Genomic DNA, 16,039 nt, shown 5'->3' with positions numbered 1-16,039 from the left:
ACACATTTTCTAAAACAGTCTATTTATTGTTAAACACTTTCATGAGAATTGGTCCACTGTGATCAATATTTCACTTCCAACCAGGGAGAAAAATAAGAAATAAAACAAGCAAATGTAAAAAAAAAAAAAAAAAACAGTACAAAAAGAGGCATTGTTGTTTTTCCTTTTCATTTTTTCAAAACCCTGATTTTTACTGGTTATCTAAGCAGGTGAAAAATGAACCCAACAGAAACAGCTCAACTGATACAATCCAACATTTGCTAAATCCCACATTGTCTTTTCAGGCAGAACATGAATTATTATGAACATATTTCTGCTTTACACTTCATCTAGAAAGTGTGCAAACACAAAGGTCATTTTAAAATGGGCAAACCTTCTTTCGTTGCGAAGTCAAGAGAGCCCAAAACATTCCAGTTCTGTGATAAAATAAACTTAAATTGAGAGTGAGTAAATGACCATTACTGCAGCCTCCAGAGAGTCATTGGCCAGCAGTACCAACCCTTTGATATGAATATGAATGATTGCAAACTCCATCCCATGTTTGAACAACAGAGACTGTTAACTGAGCTTCTCTGCTCTCAGGTTGTGTTCTCTCAGCGGTTATGCACACTACCATCTCAGCATGATCACATTTTTTCAGAAAATTTCAGATGAGATTTATATGCAAAACCAGTCTCCATTGCGAATCAAGAGAACATTAACAATACACTTCCCTCCCCTATTTCTTTAAACAAGTTGTCTAATGGTGTATCTCTCATTCTACTGAAAGAGTAGGATTATTTGTTAAGGTATTTATAATCATATATAAATGTATCGTATAAGGCGCTATGCAGACAAACATAAATATCCATGTATGCTTTGTGTCCCGTCACAGTATAGTGCTGTAAGGATCATGAACAATCCAGAACGTGGTGCAGAGGAAAGTTGCTAAGGCATAATGTCTTTTTACTACAACCACTCTATAAAGCCTCTTAAAGGAGATCCCAGGTTTCAGAAAACTGACAGCAACTAAAACACATCACAAAAGCATCACACTCTTAATGTTAATGGTGTCACTGGCTTTCCATTGTTTAGGTTGAAAGAAAACAGACAGATAACTACCCTAGGATCTCAATTCCTCTATTCCGGACAGCTCACGAAGCATACACAGACATAATTCACCGTTAAGTATTATATTCATACATGGATACATATATTTAAAGTGTTATACATAGCAATTAACATATACGTATATCAATAGCATATAGGAAGATAGAAGTAGTCATAATGGCAATCATTATCATCACTGTAATCATCATAATAATAGCAGTAGTAATAATACGATCGTTCGGTAAAGCGTACTAGGTCACTCCAGAACGTCCCTCTCAATCTCCACACAGACTGGAATCTGTTACCAGGCCAAATTTGCTCCTCCACATCTCATTTAAACCCTGATTTTCAATGGGAAGTACGAACTTGGTTCCATTTACTATAACAAACCAATCTCAGGGTGCTTCAATTACCATTCTATAGTATTTATAGGCAGTTTGGGGCAGCAAATTCTCACGTAGACCTCACAAATTGGATACTTCTGGAATGACTCATAAGAAAAAAAAAAATCACTAACCATCTAATTAGCAATACATGTCATATAGCATAGCTCAATAACAAGAAGTTCTATGTAATCAATACAAGGTAAGGTTATACTTAAGCTTAACTGCTAAGTTATCAATAATCATTAGTAGTATGCCAATATAGTAGATATGCGTGCATGTGTGTGTGTGTGTATATATATATATATATATATCTATCTATGTGACAAGGCGTACTAAGTGTAGCACTGCATGTCTTTACAGTATATTATGAACATAACTACTCATAGGCAGGGCAGCTCTTTTGCCTATATACCTGTAACGCATCTCCGTTCATGCTCTTAATATGAAATCAATAGACGGTACATATACATATATATATATATATATATATATATATAGAACTAATGAGCTATTATTGAACTGTGGTGAACAAGAGTCTCCTAGTAGCATCTTATGGGTGTTACAGATTATGCACTTCAAATCCCAATCTGATATCTTGAATGAACAAACACGGAAGCATCTTCCAACCTCCAAACACTCTTCCAAAGAAAAATAAAAATTAATACAAAGTGTATTTTCAGTCCAAATTGTCAGATCACTCAAGACTACGAACAGCCCTTGTGTGTTCACTATCTTCTTTATCAAGCACTGCCAAACTGTCCCTCAGTGCAAATGGAAAGAATGAGGAAATGTGTGTGTGTGTGTGTGTGTGTGTGTGTGTCAGTGCAAGACCTGTGACTGGCATTACGCAAGTTGGGGTGTTTTTTACTTAGTCCATTATTAATTGCCTTGTTTTATCAAATACATTCGACATCCAAACAAATCTCAAATTTGTTGTAAATGGCCACTTATGGCTGTACATTCAAACTCTTCTACCAATATGGCAGGAACACAGGGTTAAGCAGCACTTCATAACTTCAATCTGATATCTGACACCACATACTTGACTGAAACATGAGTGGCCTTCATAGCAGGTGATTTGATTTAATACGGGGGGGACACAGTCTGTTTTGGTTTCGAGTTTAAAAAGCACTGTGGGAATAGATCATCAACTCCTCAGAAATGTGTTTAGGGAACGTAAAAACAAACTGCCCTTACACGAGTTAGCTGTAAAAGTACCAGTGTAAACTCACATACACCCTATGAGCCTGTGCCAAGTGTCATGTCAGTGAGGGGGCGAATGTGTTTGATAATGGGTGAAAAAGCATGTGGGGGATGTGTATGTGGCAACAATCACGGTGTTAATCCTATAGACAGGCGCTCTGCCCTTAAAGGCATCAGAGCCTGGTACTTCCCAGAGTGGCACTGAAAGAGTGAGAAAGGGCCTTAGAAGCTGACATCTGAACATGAAGACTCATCCAAACCGCCCAGGTCACAGATCCCCTCCACCACCAGACATCCGTCGCCCAACCTGTCAAAAAGAGCACAGATAAATCTGAAAACACAGTTTAAGAAAAATTAGAGCTTTCCACTTTTTCACACAAACGAACCACTTTCTTCTGCAACCACCCACCATTGACTCAGAATAGTCAGTTGGCATGGCGATCTGTTTTTCCTCTGGGGGTGGAGTCATTAGGTTGCTGTCTGCACGCCGGTTCTGATTGGTCAGTGAAAGCCACATCTCATACATCTGCTGCATGTCTCTCACTTAAGCGAGCACAGAGAGATACACAGCTTGTATTAAAACGCATTAATGGATTATGAAAACATCAGTGAATCACACCCACCAAGCTATAAATCATTCAGTTAAAAGAAATGGATTCTCACAGCTGTTGTTTTTCATGTAGGTCCACACATCCCGCTCCTCCAAACTGTGTGCAAAAGAACAGTTCCCAATATAGTGGCACTTCTTCTGTTTCATGACATGAACACACATCTGCAAGCACAAACGAACAGTCAAAAAAAAAGCATAGAGATTATGTAACAATACTCAATTACTAATTAATGGGAAATACTTGCATTACTTAAACTTTGATAAAAAAAAAAAAAATACAAAATCTCAGCTTTGAAATTGTCAATTTTATCATGAAATTCTGACACACTTTAATGTGACAGATCACTGAGGTCATCGCAATTCAAGTGGCAACTTGAAAAATGAGTGAAGCAATTATCTTTTCCACACTACTACTAGTTAATGAATATCAGAAGATATGCTTGATTAAAAAAAAAAAAAAAAAAAAAAAAAAATGGAGTAGAAAAATTATTATAGAGTTAATAAAAAACTGACTTGTTTAATTTAAATGTTTGTTCAGTTTTACTCCAACCATTGATGATTATATGTACAAATAAACACAGAATGTTTTGGTGCTGTTATTAATTTTAACATTTAATACAATAGCAATGAGAAGGTTGAGGTTCCCTGTATATAGTTAACAGTACAAGTTATTAGAAACTTTTTACCTTTAAAAACTGTCATCTAATCAATGAACACAAATCAAATGGAGAAATCTATACTAATACCAAACCCTAATAATTTATTTTAATTTAATTTAATGTTCCTGTAGCTCAATTGGTAGAGCATTGAGGCAAGGCTGGGGGTTCGATTCCCCGGGAACACATGATAGGTAAAAATTGATAGCCTGAATGCACTGTAAGTCGCTTTGGATAAAAGCGTCTGCTAAATGCATAAATGTCATTTTAATTTCAATAATTACAATAGTATTAAGATCTGTGCTAGAAATATGTATTCAACCTATCATTTGTTTGAAAAGAATGATACGGAATTGCTATTGATAGAAACTTAAGAAAATAAATATTTCTGTATAATTAACAATAGACAATAACTTCCATTACCATAAATATTACATTGTATGATGTTTAACAGATCATGAAAACAGCACCGCAGCTCAGTGTCAACACTAAAACCTGCTTGTCTGAAGAACCTGACAGAACAGTTTCTGTTTACAGTCACAATAATTTAATCAACAAAGGACTGACTTACATCATATTGTTGGGGGTAGGTACGGGAAAAAGGCAGTGGTCGCACTACCACCCACTTTTTCTTCTCAAATGATTTCACAAGCAACACTCTGCGCTCTTTTGTCCAGCTGGAAAGAAAAGTAGACAAAGCATTAAACCATAATCAGACCAAATACCATTGTTATTGACCTCAAGCAAAGCTGCTGCCCACTGTGTCCAATAAAAGCAGTGATATTACAACTGTTCCAGTAAACATTAAAGGTATGTTCATTTTTAATGAGCACATAATGTGCATCCTGGGGGTAATGATGGTGCCTGCTTGAATAAGGGAAACTAACCTGTGCCTGGCTTTGGCAGTGCAGTACTTCAGGGACTTGTCTGGCTCATTGACCTGGCCCTCCCTCCAACACTGTCCACAGACAAACTTCATCTTCAGATTCAAGCCGCGCCCTCGACCACATCCTACAAGTCCTCCTCCACCTCCTCCTGTGCTTCCGCCCCCGAGGCCGCCGTCTCCTCCTCCGGAGACCACAGCACTAGCGCTGACAGCACTGCTGTTACTGCTGCTCCCGCTGGGCTGGTGGGGCCCAAGCATGGGCTGAAGATGTCAATTGAAAAAAAGAAAGCCTTACTAGACTTGAATCAACAAAACTGACATAAATCAAATCTGCTGTAGGAGAAATCAAAGAAAAAGACAAGATTCCCATCAAAGATCAGCATTTGTGAGAAAGCACAGTGCTGTTGTTGTTCGAGCTCACCTTCTGTCTCTGTGCATTCTGTTCCAATCTGTGCCAGTGTCTCTTAGACTCTTGCACCATCTCCTCATGGGTAATACCTGACCCAACACAAGCACAAACAAAAACCATCAGTTGCTTTCAATTGTCCTCGGTCAAACACAGTAATGAACCAGAGCGCGGGGCAAAAACCGGCACAAGTGACAGTCATTTCCTTCCCATTTTAATATTATTTAATATCTTAATATGAAACCGGTCTTTATAATAGTATTTTTTGTCATAGATTATGATTAACTAGGTTAGTGGATAATTCAACAGTAAAAGATATTCTAGAAAATACACACACTATAAAATTAAGACATTTTTTTTAAATGCATAGCACAGTAATTAAGGCATCAACATAAGACAGAACTGAACAAGGATGAAAGATAGACGCAGCAGGGAGAAGAGTTTATGTGAACATGACTTAAATACTCATCCATGCTTCACATTAAACTATGGAATGTCTTCAGAACACTTAAAATATAGTGCACAAACACTTTATGGTGCTTTATAATGTTTTTGTGCCTTTCGTAATAATAAGAGTAGTATACGCACAATATCGGATTTGGATTGGTATCGTCTGTGTATGAATTTCTTCCAAAAAAAAAAAAAAACTGATGAAATCATTTGTTTTTCAAATCAAAAGTTTCTTAAAGGGACTGAACATTCAAAAAACAAAAAGCTTAAACACGTATACTTGATCTTATGGATTATAAATCAAAACAGCAGGTTGAAATGTGCATTCATACCAGGGATGGAAATTTACTTTTTTGTGGCCACAGTGGCCGGTGGATTTCAAAATCTACCAACCACTCTATGTTTTTACCAGCCACTTTCTTGTTTTTAACTGACAATGTGTAACTGCATGTGAAAATTAATACTACAAGATCAACAATACTTAAGCAGTTTATTTAATCTCAAGTCTCAATGAAATACTGATATTTTCTTTTTCAGTGATGCTCAAAAATGCTGCCTATGATACCATTGTTATTGGTATCATAGTGTATGCAACCGGATGATACACTGCATTGAACTTTTGTAATTCACAGAAACATTTTTGCGATATTCTAAACAGTTTTCATATGCATTCATAATGTTGTATTTAATTCCAAAAAGAAAGGTTTCATCAGTATAAGTTTTCTTTTTTCTTTTTGTGGTTGAGGGAACACATGGGGAGAAGTCCCCTGTTCAACACTGTATTACTAAAAGAAATCTCGCATTGCAGACTTTTACGCCGTCGAAAAACGAACACACACCATTTTTAATACCTCGTTTTTACGCGTTTCGTCACGCCAGAGCGGTCAAACATGTGTAGCGATAAAATGTTGTTTCTACAAACAAAAGTTTACAGCGTCACAACTTACTAGCCACAAAGCCAACTTCTGAAAAAGTACTTGAAGACTGGAAATAAAATGCATCCCCCCAGACAGCAGTTATTAGACACGCGACCGATAATACTGTTTGTTAGTTTGCTTATTATGCCGTTAAAAACAATAAAGATAAACACAAACTGTCCATATAATCTAGGGCTGTGCGATTAATCGAAATAAAATCGCGATTTGAGTGTGTGCGATTTCTAAATCGCTTTATAGCACGATTTTCCGTGGCCCCGGCCACCCGCAGTATGTTAACTGAACCAATCAGGATGCAGCACACCTCAGTGGAGCACGAGAACAGAGCAGACTGGGCATATACCTAACTCCAGGTTCACACACTGTCTGTGATGTGTAGCCTTTTTTTTTTTTCGAGCCCATGTTAACGGATCAGAACTTTCACACTGCACGCAGTAAAAAGATGAGAACAGAAAAGGTTATAAATAGAAAGGTGCGAAAAGATTTAATATGATCTGAGCATGCGCATCTGGTTTTGTTAACATAGCAAAGAAAATCTGCATGCGAGCAGATAGATTCGCGCTCGCGCATGATTTTAATGTACTTTCGCCCTACAATAATGCGCTCTCGTTGCTGCTTCTGAACCACGTACACATAACTTACTGTATACGCACTGCAGACGGAGTACGTGTGAACCTTGGGCAATAAATATATTGGGCAAAACATATAACACCTGAGGCACCTCTACAGTAAATAAATCCCTGAACACGGGTTTTATTTTATTTTTTGCCATATGTCTAGACATTTTGTTTGACATCTTTACTTAGTGATAATTTTGACTTATGTCTGTTCTAGAGACATGTTACAACTTTTTGATAATGCTCTCATTGGTTTTCTTTTGGAAATATGTTTCAAATTTATACTGAATGCATTTATGACTGTAAAGCATGTCTGTGTGTGTCAAAATCGTGATTAAAATCGAAATCGCAAAATTGATAAAAATCGTGATAGGGTTTTTTTGTCCATATCGCACAGCGCTAATATAATCAAAAATGTCGCAGAATGCTGGAAGAGAATTAACTTACTGGGGTTTGACAGAGACGTGACAGTAGGCAGAAATTTGTGTGCGATAAATTCAACTCTTCACGCAATCTTGTAAATCATGAGCGCGTGCTATCAATACTGTAAACACTGTTACACCGCCTTTCTCCACGTAGCTGCTTCGGATGATATTACACTTTATTACGTGTTGTAAACACACCAGGGATGGAAATTAACTATTTTGTCCACCGGCCGGGTGAAACAGTATGCTATTCTTATTTACCCGCCACGGTGGCCGGTAGGTGAAGCGAGTTTACCCCCCTGAAGACAAAATCACCCTCATTTGGCTGGTGGCGGGTGCCAATTTCCATCCCTGATGCATACAAACATTATAACATGTTTTATGTACCTGTGTCCTGCTGAAGCACCCAACACTTGAGTTCTATGACTGAATGTGCAAAGGAGCAACTGTCCTCTCGCTGGCAGCCATATCGCACCTCATGGCGGCAAACGTCAAACTGGCAGAGTGGGTGAAGAGAGCGTATTTTACTGTAGCGCACGTTTGCTGAGCGAACCACGTGCACCAGGCACCTGTAAGACAAACATATGAGAGGGGATATGATGCGATCGATGGCTGTTTAAGTGCTGCAAAATCATATCAGTGATTCAAGTCTCGATGAAGCAAGAGATAAATTAAAAAAAAGACTCACTTGTTATCATCAAATGGATGTCTTGCAGTGAGGTTGGAACAAACTGCCAGATTCTCCTTGCTTCTCTTGCTAATGATACGAGGCTTACTGTCAAAACATTCCTACAGGAAGCCAGAGTCCAGAATGATCACTTAGACAACATATCATAACAAGAATGTAACATATCTAGCTGTGAGACATTAAATATGAAGGTTCACATTACCTCACAGAGGAACATAAACATGCCCATATGGAGCTGAAGGAGACGGGTGACACTAAGGGCCCGTCGTTCGTTGGTGCCCAGAGGGTCAAACAGAAGCTCACGACTTAGAGCTCCCTTCCTCTCTTGTGTCCAAATATCTATCTCCTCTTGGCAATAAGCAAAAGTGCAGTTTTCACCATACTGGCACTCCTGACGCTCTTGTACCTCTGAAAAGAGACAAATGATCAATTAACTTAATTATAAAAAATAAAAATACAAAAAAAAGTATTATGAAATTATAAATTTGAATAGATAATATTACATATGTACATACAGTCATGGCCAAAAATATTGGCCCCCTTGGTAAATATGATCAAAGAAGGCTGTGAAAATTTATCTGTATTGTTAATCCTTTTGATCTTTAATTTAAAAAAATTCACAAAAATGTAGCCTATCCTTTCATTGGATAATAAGAATTTAAAATGGGGGCAAATATCATTATGAAATAAAGGTTTTTCTCAAATACTCCTTGGACACAATTATTGGCACCCCTAGAAATTCTTATGAGTAAAATATCTCTGAAGTATATTTCCATTCATATTCACAATTTTGAGCGTGATTATGAACATGAAATTATCCAGCCATGGCTACCGGTTTCACAGAAATATAAAGAGGAGGGAAAACAAAGCCAAAATTCCCTTAATCGTCCATCACAATGAGAAAAAACAAAGAATATATTTCTGATGTGCAGCAAAGGATAATTGAGCTTCACTAATTGGTGAAGTGGCGTTAAGAAAAGAGCTTGAGCAGTGAAAACTTCCATTTCCACCATCAGGGCAATAATTAAGAATTTCCAATCAACATAAAATGTTACGAAACTGCCTGGAAGAGGACTTGTGTCTATATCGTCCTAATGCAGGTGAGGAGGAGAGTTTGAGTGGTCAAAGACTCTCCAAGGACCACAGCTGGAGAATTGCAGAAAATAGTTGAATCTCGGGTTCAGAAAACCTTAAAAAAAAAATTTTGTCAAACAGAACCTACATCACCACATGTTGTTTAAGAGGGTTTCAAGAAAAATTCTCCTAGCTCATCCAGCATATTCCGTTATCAGACATGACTAGAACTTCAAATGGGACTGGCTTCTATGGTCAGATGAAACTTAAAATGAGCTTTTTAGCAGCAAACAATCAAGATGGGTTTGGTCCACACAGGTATAAAAAGTACCCCATGTGTACAATGAAATATACTGCTGTATTTTTGATTAGGGCTGCACGATATTGGGAAAAAATTACATTGCGATATTTTATTTTTCTGTGATATATATTGCGATATGAAATCTAATCTAATTTTTTCTAACAAACAAAAATGGGGTGAGCACACATTCTCATTTTAAATGATTTAAACATCGACAACATCGTGTCAATTGATTAATATGCGCGAGGGAGAGAGAGCAAGACGGAGCTCGTGTTGTTTGAAGACGGTGAGCGTGCGGCCGGGGCTCTCGCTCTCTCGCTCTCTCTCGCTCTCTCTGCCCTGTTAAACTCACAGGACCTAACATTTTAAAACTGCTGTGCAATTAATCTGCGAATCACATTCGTCAAGGGCCGTACAGTTAATAAATAACGGATCAACTACGACAGCCTACATCGCACATCCTGCGATGTGACTATTGTGGATTCGTACATCACGATATTGATGCTTAAACGACACATCGTGCAGCCCTATTTTTGATGTTGTGGGCCTATATTTCTGCTGGAGGTCATGGACATCTTGTTTAAATACATGGCATCATGAATTCTATCAAATACCAAGTAAGTGACTGACTCTGTTAAAAATCTTATAATGGGCCATATTTGGATCTTCCAACCGTACAATAATCCAAACACAAACCTTAAAAACAACATAAAAAATGGGTCACTGAGCACAAAACCAAGCTTCTGCTATGGCCATTCCAGTTCTCTACCTGAGCCCTATAGAAAATGAGAGGAGTGAACTGAAGAGGAGAAGCACCAACATGGAGCTGGGAATCTAAAGGGTCGGGAGTGATTCTGGATAAAGGAATGGTCTCTGATCTCTTGTCAGGTGTTCTCTAACCTCATCAGGCATTATAGGAGAAAATTTAGACCTGTTAAAGATATCGTACATGGAATCTTATTGGTTGATATTGAACGGCACATGGAACAAGTTCACTGAAGTTCAATCAAGACGATACAATTGACATTTAAAATCAAAACAAATAAAACTGGTTACCTGAAATCGTCGATTCGGCGGATCCATCTCGGCTCATCTTGATTGAACTTATTGCATGTGTTCCAGGTGCGGTTCAAATGGAGTGTATCCATCGAGAGAATTTTTACATCTTTGATTAAGATGTCGATTCGGTTTTGATGTTAACTGTTGCTCATTTTGTGATGATCAGATTGAAACAACAGAACATCTGTTTTATGAATGTAAATTTGCTTATACCTTTTGGGTGGATTTGCATTACTGGCTATTTCCTAAATTTGAAGATTTGCCTGTATTAACAAAGGAAAAAAATAATATTTGGTATGTTAATGAAAGATGAAACGAACGTCTTGGCAGTTAACATGTTCATTATTCTTGGGAAATTCTTTTTACACAAGAATAGATTCCCGAGGCTTCCGGTGCGGTGCTACAACAAGACGCATAATAACGAGCTCCTCGAGTCGGTTTGGGAAAAGTACCTCCTGTCAATATAAATAACACTGAGATCGCTTTAATTTAAGTATGAACGGAGGGAGAAAGCTAAGGAGTCAGATGATGAATAAAAATGCGAGTGATACGCAACAAAACCCAGAAGTGATTGAGTCTACTGTACACGAGGAAAACGGTGACAACGGAGGTGAAGCTAGCACCGCTATGCTAGGGGAAGCTAGCACTGACCAGAAAGCTCGGCTTCAATCTTTAACGATGCTTCGTACAGAGCTAAAAGATTTTAAACAAGGAATGAGACGGGACCTGGACGAATTTAAAAACGACGTGAAGAAAGTTTTGAAAGACGACCTCTCGCAGTTTAAAGGTGAAGTTATGCAGGAGCTTCAGAGTCAAAACGCCAACATAGCTGAGACACAAACTCGAATAGCTGACATGGAGTCGGCCTGCTTGGAGATGAAAGAAACGCTACTGGCGGTGGTGAAAGAAAACACGCAGATGCGGGACAAAGTTGTCGATCTCGAGAACCGCTCAAAAAGAAATAATATAAGGATTTACGGGGTGCCGGAGGAAAAAGGAGGAAGATCTGTCACTGAGTTTGTTAACGAGTTGTTTAAACGCCACCTGACCCTGCCAGAGGGTCTCGAGCTCCGTGTCCAGTGGGCACACAGAGCATTGATTCCAAAGCCAGCAGCTGCCTCTTCCCCGAGATCAATAATCGTTAACTTTTTGGAGTTTCAAGTCAAAGAGTTGGTCCTGAGGAAAGCGTGGCAACAGAAGATCGAGATTAATGGGAAAAGACTTTACTTTGATAATGACTATGCAACAGACGTCATGGAGAGGCGCAAGATGTACGGACCAATCAAAGCGGCTCTGAGGGAGAAGGGGATCCGGTATCAGACACCCTACACGAAGATGTGGGTGTACTGGGATTCCGGTCTGGTGATATACAGCACAGCCGATGAGGCAGCACGGGACCTGAATCGACGCGGAATCAGGGTGGAGGTGGTGACCAAAGCGAACTCCGTCGCGGCAGCGGAGGAGCGACTGAATGCAGCGTTGCCATGGAAACGCACCACCAACACTTCAGACAGTGGAGCTCAGCGTGCAAGGGAGAGGCTGACGGAGTTCAGACGAGACTCACACCAAGAGAACTGCAATGGATAAAATAAAGGCTACGTCGTGGGGTGAACTCGAATATCATTATCCTTTTTTGTTAAAAACAATATTACTTTTGCACTAAAGAATATTAGTCTGTTACGCACAAATCTGGGTCATATTAGATATAATGACTCACGACTTAAGTTTATAGATCAGTTGAACCGACAAGAGGGAGTGTTTTGCAGCAAGCACAAAATGTTGGACAATTCTAGTATTTGTGGGTTTTCTCTCACAGCTAGGGAGGGCCCCCACTACAGTGAGGCACAAAACCCTCCTCCCACCAACAGGGACCACAAGGGATGGATAAGTACATCTCCATTTTGGAAGTCACATTGTTCAGAGTTTAACTGTTGTTCTTTGGTTTTGTTCTATATGTTCAGTGTTGGATTGCCGCTCAAACTCGTTAGAAATGGCAGAGTATAATGCTAAAATACTGACGTTGAATGTTAATGGTCTAAATAATCCTGTGAAGCGTAAGAAGATAATGACCAAATTAAAGAAGGATAAGTCACAGATTATTTTTCTACAAGAAACGCATCTGTCTAGTCGGGAGAGCGAGAAACTTAAGAGGTTTGGACATACCAACTCATTTTATAGCTCATACCGTCATGGATGTAGAAGAGGTGTGATCACACTTATATCCAACTCAGTGAAATTTGAATGTATCAAAAAAATTAGTGATAAAGAAGGGAGATTTATTTTTGTGAAAGGAAAACTCGAGAACGAAATGGTGACACTGGTTAACGTGTATGCTCCACCCAATAGTGCAAAACAATTCTTTAAAACCCTATTTGATACCATGATTTTAGAAATGGATGGAGTATTAATATGTGGTGGTGACTTTAATATTGTGATGAACAGTAAACTGGACACGACAAATAAAAATAAGCATACCAACCCGGTTATGAGAATGGTCAAGAGAACACTTAAAGAATTTGGGATAGTTGATGTATGGAGGGAGTTACATCCTTCTAAAAGAGACTACACACACTATTCTCCCCCTAACAACAGCCATGCTAGAATCGATTACTTTTTCATGAATAAGAATGATTTAAATAGGGAAAAGAAGTGTGAAATTCAACAAGCAGATGTGTCTGATCACTGTGCGGTTCTCCTTACAGTTAATTTGAAAGTACAAGAGAAAAATATGTCATGGAGGCTAAACGTAGGAATGTTAAATAACAAGTCAAATGTGGAGGAACTAAAGAAAGACATCATAATCTATCGAAATGAAAATGACAATGGAGAGGTTACCCCAGTTATTTTATGGGATGCTCTCAAAGCAGTTATAAGGGGAAAAGTGGTTGCTACGACGGCAGCAATTAAAAAAAAAAAACAGAGAGGAGGCCTACAAAAAGGAGAAGGAGAAGCTATTTATAACCGAACAACAACACAAGACTACACAAGACCCCTCACTACTTCCAAAAATTAAAGAATTTAGGGATAATATAGATAAAATACTAATCACAGAAATTGAAAAGAAGACCAGATTTCTAAAACAATCGTATTATGAAGTGGGACCAAGGGCAGCCAAATTACTGGCAAAACAATTGAAAAAACAGCAAGCAGATCGGACAATTCACAAGATAAGGGATACAAATACGAATCAAATAATTCATGACTCCAAAGAGATTGGAACTCAGTTTATGAACTACTATAGAGATTTATACAGTCAGCCTCCCTCCGCGAACATCGACCAAATGAAAGCTTTTCTTAAGAAACTGGACTTACCATCAATTGGAAAAAATCAGAATGACCATCTGACTTCACCCATTACAAAAGCAGAGATAGAGAAAGCAATAAACAAACTAAAAACAAATAAATCTCCGGCAGTGACGGTCTACCATCCGAGTGGTATAAAACATTTAATGAACAGCTTATACCTCTACTCGAAAAATCATTCAACTACACACTTGAACATGGTGAAATGCCTCCTTCCTGGAATGAAGCGGTAATATCAGTGATCCCATAGAAAAACAACAGTGAGACTTGTTCAGACTATAGACCCATATCACTACTCAATGTTGACTATAAATTGTATACCTCAATTATCGCCAAAAGATATGAATATTTTATCAGTGACATTATAGATGAAGACCAGACTGGCTTTATTAAGGGACGTCAAGCCCAAGATAACACAAGGAGAACTTTATATATTATCAACCATATTCTAGAAAAGGGAAAATGTGCAGCCTTAATAAGCCTTGATGCAGAGAAGGCTTTTGATAGCATAAATTGGACTTTTCTACATCAGGTACTTGAGAAATTTGGACTTAACCACAAAGCTGTCAGATGTATTAAAACGCTTTACCAAAACCCGACCGCAAGGATAAGAATAAATGGCAGTCTAACTGGGAGCATAAATTTAGGACGATCTACCAGACAGGGCTGCTGTCTTTCTCCAACCTTGTTTGCAATCTTCATAGATCCCCTGGCACAAGCAATCAGGCAAAATAGTAATCTTAAAGGAATAGAAGTTGGGGAAGAGGAACATATCATTGGACTTTTTGCCGATGATGTGGTCTGTTTTTTAGAGGACCCAGACACATGCATTCCCATACTAATCAACCAACTCGAAACATTTGGCTTTTATTCTGGATACAAACTTAATTTGACCAAAACACAGATTTTAACATTTAACTATTTACCTTCCAAAATCATACAACAAAAATATCATCTGAACTGGAAAGCAACAAAAATGAAATATCTTGGGGTCACTTTAACACAAAACACTGATGATCTATATGAACATAATTATGTCAAACTAGATAAGGAAATTAAGAGTGATTTTGACAGGTGGGCTCTCCTTCCGCTAGACATTGGTTCACGAATAGAGACCATAAAAATGAGTGTTCTACCCCGACTTCTTTACCTCTTTCAGTCACTACCCATTGAGATACCCGAAAAACAATTCAGACTGTGGGACAAAATCATGTCAAGGTTTATATGGAATGGCCGCAGACCGAGAATCAAATTTGAAACGTTACAGATAAAAAAGGACAAGGGGGGTTTGGCACTGCCATATCTTAAGGGAAATTTTCATGCTGCACAAATTATGCAAGAAATTTGTTGGTGTGACAAAGATTATATAGCCAAATGGAAGGATTTAGAAAAATCGGTACAAGGAAGAGAAATTCAAAGTCTTATTGGAGACAGAGAAGAAGCAATGAGTGTAATTAAACAGGTGAATACAGTCACTCAGTTTACGTTAAAAATATGGTTTAATCTGGTACGAAAATACAAATTGGAGAAAGAGCTCGGACTGCTTCGGTGGATAGCTTATGACAAGGGTTTCATCCCTGGTTCCCTTGACCAAAGATTCAAACAATGGATTCCTAATGGATTAACAGCAATTTGTACACTAATTAAAAATGAGAATTTCATGAGCTTTCAGGAGATTAAACAAAAATATGATCTAAGTAATCAAGATCATTTCAGATATTTGCAGATAAGGGACTTTTTCAATAAAAAAATAAAACCCAGTGTAAATTTGGACAAAAATCCAACAATCAAAAGCATAATTGAAGCCTACAATGCAAAGAAATTTAAAATAATCTCTACAATTTATGGACATATAATGGAGGCAAGAGGGAATACAACAATGTATGTAAAATTGAAGTGGCAGAGAGAGTTGGGAGTGAACATATCGGATGATGAATGGTCATATATTTGG

At 38.2% G+C, this 16,039-nt stretch overlaps 1 protein-coding gene across 3 annotated transcripts in view; it reads right to left on the bottom strand.

Annotated features, from left to right (window-relative positions):
- Positions 1-5: 5 nt before the first annotated feature.
- Positions 6-16,039, bottom strand: part of zc3h7bb (zinc finger CCCH-type containing 7Bb) — a 26,651-nt gene continuing 10,617 nt past the window's right edge. For 2 of the 3 annotated variants that reach the window (XM_059532110.1, XM_059532111.1), the window contains exons 14-22: positions 8,554-8,759; positions 8,352-8,452; positions 8,051-8,232; positions 5,252-5,328; positions 4,832-5,091; positions 4,516-4,621; positions 3,342-3,450; positions 3,088-3,221; positions 6-2,985 (exon numbers count right to left, since the gene is read on the bottom strand). In XM_059532110.1, coding sequence (XP_059388093.1) covers positions 2,947-2,985; positions 3,088-3,221; positions 3,342-3,450; positions 4,516-4,621; positions 4,832-5,091; positions 5,252-5,328; positions 8,051-8,232; positions 8,352-8,452; positions 8,554-8,759 — 1,214 coding nt within the window. In that variant the 3' untranslated portion in view covers positions 6-2,946. Of the gene's footprint in view, positions 3,010-3,087; positions 3,222-3,341; positions 3,451-4,515; positions 4,622-4,831; positions 5,092-5,251; positions 5,329-8,050; positions 8,233-8,351; positions 8,453-8,553; positions 8,760-16,039 lie in introns of all 3 variants that reach the window. The other variant, XM_059532112.1, reaches the window with a different exon arrangement.

The sequence above is a fragment of the Carassius carassius genome, chromosome 40 (genome assembly GCF_963082965.1).
Source record: "Carassius carassius chromosome 40, fCarCar2.1, whole genome shotgun sequence".
Taxonomy (NCBI): domain Eukaryota; kingdom Metazoa; phylum Chordata; class Actinopteri; order Cypriniformes; family Cyprinidae; genus Carassius; species Carassius carassius.
Note: the sequence above shows the minus strand (reverse complement) of the source record. Positions and strands in the feature narration are given on the sequence as shown.